Source organism: Pimephales promelas, chromosome 4, assembly GCF_988280905.1.
Source record: "Pimephales promelas chromosome 4, fPimPro1.hap1.1, whole genome shotgun sequence".
Taxonomy (NCBI): Eukaryota; Metazoa; Chordata; class Actinopteri; order Cypriniformes; family Leuciscidae; genus Pimephales; species Pimephales promelas.
Window position 1 is genome coordinate 43,704,055 of NC_142772.1, and position 9,253 is coordinate 43,713,307.

The window sequence follows — 9,253 nt, forward strand, 5'->3', positions numbered from 1 at the left end:
TGACCAAAACTGTTATAAAAAGGCTATCATTAAAAAGGTTTCTTCAATTATTGCTTGTTTTTTTCTGTTTATTACATTTCATGTTGTGACACACTATTCTCCCTGCAACGTCAGAGCGTTCAAAGCGTCAACAAGCTTCCCCGTGCTTTTTGACAAGCGTCCTTGACAGGGCGGCCAGAGCTTCTCAAGTCTAAGATCTGTCATCATATAAAGCGATCACGTCTCTTCAAATATTTTGCACAAATCCGATTAATTCATATGGATGAATGAAAGTTTTACATGTTTGGAACAACATGAGGGTGCCATGATGACAGAATTATAATTTTGAGTGAACTATCCAAGATGATTGAATGGATTCCACATGTGAGGAAAACTGACGTCATACATCCACTAAAATCACCTTGACGTCACTTGAGTTTAAAAATAATTGCAAAAGAAAGAAAAAAACAGACTCAGTAGCAGTTTGCCGATGTCAGTTCTTTCAACAAAATTCAAACATTTTAACTGGTTTAAGTGTCCACATACTTTTATGGTATACTTTATGAGGAATAAAGTATGTGATGTGATGTTCAGGTATGGAGGTGGCTGCAGCTCTCACAGATAAAGCTCACTCAGTGTCTGTGATCGGCATAGAGGCCGTGCCGTTCCGGAAAGCTCTCGGGGAGAAAGTGGGGAAAGCTTTGATGAAGGTGAGAGAGAATATGTAGCCTATCTTATCTATCCATTCATATGTAGAAAGAGAGACTGAATAGTATATTGTAACGCGGTTCAGTTGTTGTGGGAGGAAAAAGGCGGGAACCGGCGAACATTTTAAGATTTTAATAATAAATAAAACAAGTACAAAACGAAAGTAAAAGACAGCAGCCCCTCACGGACGACTGCTGTCACATATAATAAAACAAAACACAAGATCAGGCCTGTTCCTCTCTCAATCTTCACTGTCGTCGCTCCCCCTTTATGCTTCCACTATAGTATTAAAATTTAAGCTTTGTATACGTAAATAAGCATTTATAGTAATCTTTAAACAGTGTCTCAGAGATCCCTCAACTTTTTTTATGAAGAGCCAAAAATCAAACTTGATTGAGAGCCGTGGGTCGAAAGTAAATGATGCATTATACCCATTATACAATGCAACACTATATTATAACTATGTTATTTAAAAAAAAATCGAATTCACTTAAATTCTGTATATTTTAAAGCAAAAATTAACTAAACAAACAGATAAATATAAAGATATGCTTTAAAAAATAAGGTGAAGTGTGAACCCAAAGCTTAGAAAGCTAAATAATTGTTAACAATACAGTTTAGTAAATAGAAAAGCAATTGTATATATTTAGAAATTAATTGTATAATAGCAAAGTTAAATTAATACATTTAAATCATGACTTTTGCCAGTGTTTTGAGTGTGTATAATAACTTTCAACTTTTATAAACCTGATTGTTGTCCCACACCGCCAATTTCCAATCTCATATTTTCTTCTTGCATAATAAACTCTAAAAGGGTGAAATGACTCACTTCACTGTATTTTATCCCTTGCTGTAACTGCACATTATATTCAAAAAGTATTTCCCTCATCGCATTTTTCTTTTCTTTTTGTTTCTCTACTCAGCTGTTCGAGTTGAACAGGGTGAAGTTCTACATGTTGAACGAGGTGTGGGAGATGCGAGGGCATAATGGACAGGTATCATGAAAGTGAGAGAAACAGGAGTTCAGTGAAGTGTAGGTCTCTCTGTCTCTCTGCCTCTCTCTCTCTCGCTCTCGTTCCTGTTGATTGATTAATTACACTTGCTCTCACAGTGGCTCTGCTTACCTTTGAATATTTTCTAACACACCTATTGCATTGATGGAGTGGCCCTGGGCTAAAATACAAGAACTCATAACACCAGAACAGCCAGTGAAGTTAATGTATAATTGAGATTAAGCTGAATTGTGATCTGTTATGAAATGACACTTTTGATAAATATGTCTTTTTCAAGGAGTAATAATGAGATTTGTATGCTGTGTTTGAAGTCACAGTAGTCAGACTGAAGTGCCAACTATAAGAACATAAATATGAAATTGAAATATTTTTTTGTTTCTTTTGTTTCAATAGTTAAAAGAAGTGGTTCTAAAAAGTGGCAAAGTCTTAAGAGCTGACGTCTGTGTTATTGGCATAGGTGAGTCAATGAAATTACAGAAATCTGGCTTTCATTTTTTTTTTCCGGTTGCAAGTCCCAATGTAGTCTTGACTATAAAAATGATAAAATTTTTAACATTTTTCACAAGTCTGTCATGCTCACTAAAGGGAGTAAAACGGTAATATTGTGATATATTATTACAATTTAAAATAGCTATTTTCTGTTCGAATATATATTAAAATGTAATTTATTCCTGTGATGCAAAACTGAATTTTCAGCATTATTACTCCAGGTCCTTCAGAAACATTTCTTCTTATTATTATTAGCAATTTTTAATATATATATATATAGGGCTTGACATTAAAGGGGTGGTTGATTATGATTTCACTTTTCTAACTTTAGTTAGTGCGTAATGTTGCTGTTTGACCATAAACAACATCTGCAAAGTAATAACACTCAAAGTTCAAAGCAAAGGAAGATAGTTGCTTTTAAAGAAATCGTTTTAAGGACTACAACAAATGGATTGTATGGACTACACAACATTTCTCCCGGGTTATTATTATTATTAGTGACATTACTAACCCTAACATTTACATAAACTGGGAACACACAGTCCATGTTGAGAAGAGGAAGAGTTGTTGTCTACTGTATATGGCAGTTTTTTACTATAGTATCAATGTCAAAATTGTGGCCAGTGAAAATGCTGAGTGGCTAGTAACTTTGTAATGTCTATTATTTTTTATAACCATTATTGCCCACCCAGAAAAACAAATACATAACACACTATAGTGGGGCATGTTATCAAAACTATGTGGGTTACAGCAAATTGTCACAATGAAAACTTGCAGTTAACCAGGCTTTAAACAGATTTAAACAGTACAATAATTACAAAATACGTTTAAAAAATACCTATGTGTGTCAGGGTCCTGATTATAAGTATGTGTGTGTGTGTGTGTTTAGGCTCGGGTCCAGCCACAGCATTCCTGAAGCAGAGTGGAGTGCACATGGACTCCAAAGGATTCATCCCAGTCAATAAGGTTCATTCATTCTGCATGTTACTGTATCTACTGTACATCTCTTACTACAGTACATGTTATAACACATTATCATCTGTTACCAAACTACTACCAAGCTGTGCCAATCTGCCCATACTTATTTCTACTGTATCAGTGATAAATTGTTGTTTTAGTGCGATGATGACCTTGAGGATTACATGCTAATTAGTCTCATAATAGTGTGTAAATGACACCTTTAAAGGAGTAGTTCACTTTTGAAAAAACTTTTGCTGATAATTTACTCACCCCCATGTCATCCAAGATGTCCATGTCTTTCTTTCTTTAGTCGAAAAGAAATGAAGGTTTTTGATGAAAACATTCCAGGATTTTTCTCCATATAATGGACTTTGCACGTCCAAAAGACAGTTTGCAAACTGTTCAAAGGGCTTTAACGATTCCAGACGATGAATAAGGCTCTTATCAAGCGAAACGATCGCTCGTTAAACAAATAAATAACACGTTTGTTGAGAATCACGTTTGTGACTCTCCTGTTCGAACTTGTTCATCAAAATGAAAGAGTCATTTGGTTAATTCAACGAATGAAACGAACAAATTGATTCTGGAAAAGATTTGTTAATTTTGATGAACAGGATGTCACAAACGCGCATCACAGAACAGAGCAAGGCGACCATTTGTGCTTATAAAACTTAAACTTTATTTTTTTTTTAAATATGAGCCATCGTTTCACTTGATAAGACCCTTATTCATCGTCTGGAATCGTTTAAAGCACTTTGAACAGTTTGTAGTTTGCACTGAAACTGTCTTTTGGATTTTGAAAAGAATTTTAGAATTTTTTCATCAAAAACCTTAATTTCTTTTCGACTGAAGAAAGAATGACATGGACATCTTGGATGACATGGGGGTGAGTAAATTATCAGCAAAAGTTTTTTGAAAAGTGAACTACTCCTTTAACCCTTTCAGACCATGCAGACGAACATCGACGGGGTCTTTGCTGGGGGTGACGTGGTAACGTTTCCTCTAGCTCTACGCAGCAATAAGAAGGTGAACATTCCCCACTGGCAGATGGCTCATGTACACGGTAAGACCTGTAGCCCATTGGGGTGTTTTCATGATGTTTCATTCATTCATTCAACATGACATCATGACTTTTGCGTAAACATATACGCCACTTTCGAGTCAGGTGGCGTGTTATCTCTACGCATTTTGTGCTATCCGCGTGTGTCCGCGTGTATGCGTATATGTCTACGCCATTAACGTCCGCGTCATTCCGTGTGTCCGAACACGCAGTCAAATCTCCAGTCATAAATGCCATTAACCCCAGTGACGGTTAAGTTTAGGGATGGGGTTGAGGTAAGTCATATCTTTTTTTTACCTAGGCTGGTAAGGGAACACTCATAAATGCCATTAACCCCAGTGACGGTTAGGTTTAGGGACGGGGTTGAGGTAAGTCATATATTTATATAAGGTTAAGTCAATGGCGTTCATAAACACGCTGAAAGCCGATTATGCGTCTTGATAGCACGCCAAAAATGGAAATACGAATTGGCGTGTCATACACACGCTACTTCATGAGATCAGTCTGCATTCATTTGTCATTTTTCCATCTTCCACTGCAGGTAAAGTGGCTGCCCTTAGTATGATGGGAAAGGCTTCAGACATTAAAACGGTGCCTTATTTCTGGACAGCCATGTTCGGGAAAAGCATACGATATGCAGGTAAGTGCGAACTTCTAGCACTGAAAAATACACTTCATGAAGAACACACTAGACTCAGTGAGTGTTTGACGTAGTTTCAGCGTCAGCGTTCACTTAACGCATCTCAAGTGCTTTAAATCTTGTTGTCAAGGTTACGGAGAAGGCTTCGATGATGTCGTCATCCAGGGAGATTTGGATGAGCTGAAATTTGTGGCATTCTACACAAAGTGAGTTGATTTGATTTTTATTACATCATTCTTTTTTATTTAATCATTTTAGTAGTTTTAATGCCAAAAGAGGGTTTGTGTTGACGCAAGCTGTCTGTATTATTATTATGTTTTTTTTTTTATTCCACAGCACAATACTATTATTATATTCATAATTCATTTCTTTATTGGTTTGTTAACATTTACATCGAATAAAATTATTATTAGTATTTTATTAAATGATATAAACAAATAAAGTTTTATATTTATTTATTTTTTTTAGAAATTATTATTATTTATAATAATAATTTGACAGCTGTTAGACATTCATTCTGATAAAATGTGTGTGATTTAGCCTGCGATTAAAATGAGTGGCAGGGACTTAAAAATTAGTCATTTCTGTTATTAGTTTTGGATATTGCTCACTCTGTTAATGAGCTCAAAGATTATGAGTTTGTGATTTTTCTAGACATAATCTACTATCTTATCTGCATTCTTATTTTCTAAAATCCAATAATATATATTTATATCACAAATAAAATAGCACAATTACACTTGTTTTTTCCCCTCCACAAAAATAACAACCGTTTTCAATATTGAAATACTCTTGATAATCATCAAAAATGTTTCTTGAGCAGTAAATCATCAGGTTAGAATGATCTCTGAAGGATCATGTGACACTGGAGTAATGATGCTGAAAATTCAGCTTTGCAAAACAGGATTAAATTACATTTTAAAATATATTCCAATAGAATACAGTTATTTTAATTTGTAAAATATTTTGCAATATTACTGTATTTTTGATAAATACTAATTTTGCAATATTACTGTATTTTTGATAAATACTAATTTTGCAATATTACTGTATTTTTGATAAATAAATTCAGCCCCGCTGAGCATAAGGTAGATACTTATTTTCTTCCATAACATACACTTTTTTTTTTTACACGTTTTCCAACTTTTGACAGGTACGGTATTCATTTATATGAAACTACATGATTGTTGTTGGTATACTCGTGTTGAGCCGCTGAAGCTCAGTGTTGTGTGTTTAATCCACCGTGATTACAGGAGCGAGGAGGTGGTAGCCGTGGCCAGTATGAACTACGACCCCATTGTGTCACGGGTTGCCGAAGTCTTTCGCTCTGGAAAGACGATTAGGAAACGTGACGTGGAGTAAGTACATTTTCTAGTTTCACAGAAAACACTGACTATAAACATAGTAAGATTTAGTATAGACATGAAATCTGGCACTTTTTACCCCAAGTACAAGGTTTTCATCCAACACTTATTTTATTTGTTCTAAGTTTAGATGATAACCCTGACACAAACTCCTTGCATTTTATCATTCTATACACCTATAAAAGACAGTATTTAAAATTTTGCATTGTATTATTTTCCCTGCAGGACAGGAGACATGTCATGGCTGATAGACAAAGGCTCACAGTGAGAACGTGCACATTATGTTTTCCTTGCCAAACTCGGACGTTCTCCTGTACCAGACGTAGTCTTAGTGCTGCAGCTGCAGTTGGTTAAGTGGGACACTACATGGGAGACGTATGCTGTCCTAAAGCGAGCACCTGGGCCGTGTCGAGGACGTCGTCCCCGTGAGGTGGAACCTCTCCAGGCCTGGATTCATTCACAGCGCTAACAAATGAGCCATACCTGGTTTTTACCCTCTGTACTAGACAGGACAGCTCTCTCTCTCTCTCTCTCTTTGATTCGCGGATTGGTCGACTCTGGCCTATCTGCTTTTGCATGAAGCATCTGCCTGTACACTGGAGAGCCGTTAAGGGGAATTATCATATTTTATTTTGTACGTGCGACTTTGTATATAGCTGTTACCAGAAGAAACATTCAAAAAAATAAGACTGCACTTTTCGTACCGAACCTCTGCTACTGATTAGCCTGGCTACGGGATGTTTGGCTCTCATCGAAATATGCAGCCCCATGCAGCTTTGCTTGCGGCAGTTTGTAGATGTAGAGAGAGCAGATGCATGATCATTCATATGCACAGGGCATTCGTTTTCATTAAGAATTTCCCAAAGGATTTTAACGTGGGATTATTATTCAGGGAAAGTAACAAGGTCCATATCTCAATGTCTACGAATATAAATGAAATATAGGTAACACTTTATTTCAATAGTCCACTTTAGACATTCAACTAACTATAAGTACCTTTTCAACTACATGTCATTATAGTATTAGTAGACTGTCAGCTTAATATCTGCTAACACTTTATTTTGTTGGTCCCCCAACAGACATTCAACTGACTACAAGTAACTTGGCGACTACAAGTAAATTTATTCTCCTAAACCGAACCGAACCATAACGGTCTACTATAATATATTTATATATAAGTTACTTCTAATTAGTAGAACGTCTAAAGTGACTATCAAAATAAAGTGTAACCGAAATATATGATACCATATATCACAATTTACATGGTAATTGGGCGAATATCACGCAACCATAATCTTAAAGCTTAAAAGAAAAGTTTATTTTTAAGACCAGTATATATTTTTTTTTTTGCATTGTGACATTTTCAGATATATACATATATATATATATATGACATGTGTGTGTGTATGTATATGAAAATGTCACAATGCAAAAAAAATATATATACTGGTTTTAAAAATAAACTTTTCTTTCATATTTTCATATATATATATATATATATATATATATAATTAATAAATAAAACATACTGGTTTACACACTGCATTTTTCATTATTTCAGTAATGAGAATTTATATATCTTTTTTTCATGAGAATTCAGCATACCCCCTTCACACACACACATTCTCATTACTGAAATGTTACATTTATTACTTTTTATAACATTTTCAGTCATTTTTTTTATGCGAAATGTAATTTTATGATTTCCAAATATAATCTGATTTAGCGGTGAGCTTTGACCTGGACATGTTATTGACAGAGTTCATCATCTTTTATTCAATGGAAAATCTCCATGGAAATACAGCGATGCAGTCATTTTGAATGTTCTGACTGAAGCATGGCCTGAAACACTCGCTGACCTTTAACGATGACAATATACCTCTTGCTCATGGGAACGGTGGTTGCCCTGATAGTTAATTGCACAAGACGACAAATATTTAAATCTATAACTTTATCTATAGAAATGCTCGTATTATAAGAGTCGAGGCCTGTATTTTTTGACTAATCGTAAAATGATTTATTGATGACAGACTGATTGATTGTTGATTGTATTTTTAGATCGTGCGCGATAATAACGAATGCTTTTCTTGTAGCTCTGACCTCCTATAGCTTTTCTTTGGTACTAACTCAGGGATCGGAGGTTTCAGTCATATGGGACAGGTTCTGGTGGAATACAAAATGATGAATAAATTTGTTGCTATAACATTTTATTTTGCGTTTTGTTCTTTCAAATATACTTACACAAGCAAGCTATTTATTATCGTATAAGACAGCACAATACTCAATTTAAAGAAGACAAAAAAAATGTTGAATTCAAAATTACATCCATTTGTAAAAGCACTGTGAAAAAATTAAGAAATTTGAGTATTATTGCAGCCCTAAGAAAGGCGTTTTTGCAATATTGAGGTAAAGGCATTTTATTTTAAAAGTCATGGAAGTGCTATGGTTTTTTTAAAGGGATAGTTTACCCAAAAATGAAAATGTTGTCATAATTTACTCACCCTCAAGTTCCAAACCTGAGTTTCTTTCAGTTTATGGTCCCCATTGACTTTTTCCATACTATGGAAGTCAATGTTTGGATACCCATGTTCTTCAAAATATATTTTGAGTTCAACAGAAGAAAGAAATTCCTACAGGTTTGGAACAACTTGATGGTGAGTAAATGATGACAGAATTTTCATTTGGGGGTGAACTGTCCCTTTAAATTGACATTTTCTTAAATTTACATTTAAAAAGCTGAAAAACCAAACAAAATAAAATAAAGAAATATATCAGTTTGTGATTACACCCAGTACTGTATATATGGACGGTCTTCATCTTCAAAACCAGCTCGTCCAATATTGGTTTGACTGATGCAAGTTCATAGTATTCATAAAACAATGCCCTAAAAATAGCTACAATTTTAACATTTGTTGGCAGCATCACCTCAAATCCCTGATAACTACTACAAAACAACGTAACAAAATCACATATAAACCACATAAAATACACAGACAAACATGAACATGCAACAGTACATTCACATACATACTGTATATGA

General features: G+C 34.8%; 1 protein-coding gene across 3 annotated transcripts in view; it reads left to right on the plus strand.

Annotated features, from left to right (window-relative positions):
• Positions 1 to 7,566, plus strand: part of aifm3 (AIF family member 3) — a 30,181-nt gene extending 22,615 nt beyond the window's left edge. For all 3 annotated transcript variants that reach the window (XM_039659441.2, XM_039659444.2, XM_039659442.2), the window contains exons 12-20: positions 574 to 689; positions 1,611 to 1,682; positions 2,094 to 2,157; positions 3,079 to 3,155; positions 4,095 to 4,212; positions 4,751 to 4,849; positions 4,980 to 5,055; positions 6,103 to 6,207; positions 6,439 to 7,566. In XM_039659441.2, the coding sequence (XP_039515375.2) occupies positions 574 to 689; positions 1,611 to 1,682; positions 2,094 to 2,157; positions 3,079 to 3,155; positions 4,095 to 4,212; positions 4,751 to 4,849; positions 4,980 to 5,055; positions 6,103 to 6,207; positions 6,439 to 6,481 (770 nt within the window). In that variant the 3' untranslated portion in view covers positions 6,482 to 7,566. The remainder of the gene's footprint in view (positions 1 to 573; positions 690 to 1,610; positions 1,683 to 2,093; positions 2,158 to 3,078; positions 3,156 to 4,094; positions 4,213 to 4,750; positions 4,850 to 4,979; positions 5,056 to 6,102; positions 6,208 to 6,438) is intronic.
• Positions 7,567 to 9,253: the final 1,687 nt, after the last annotated feature.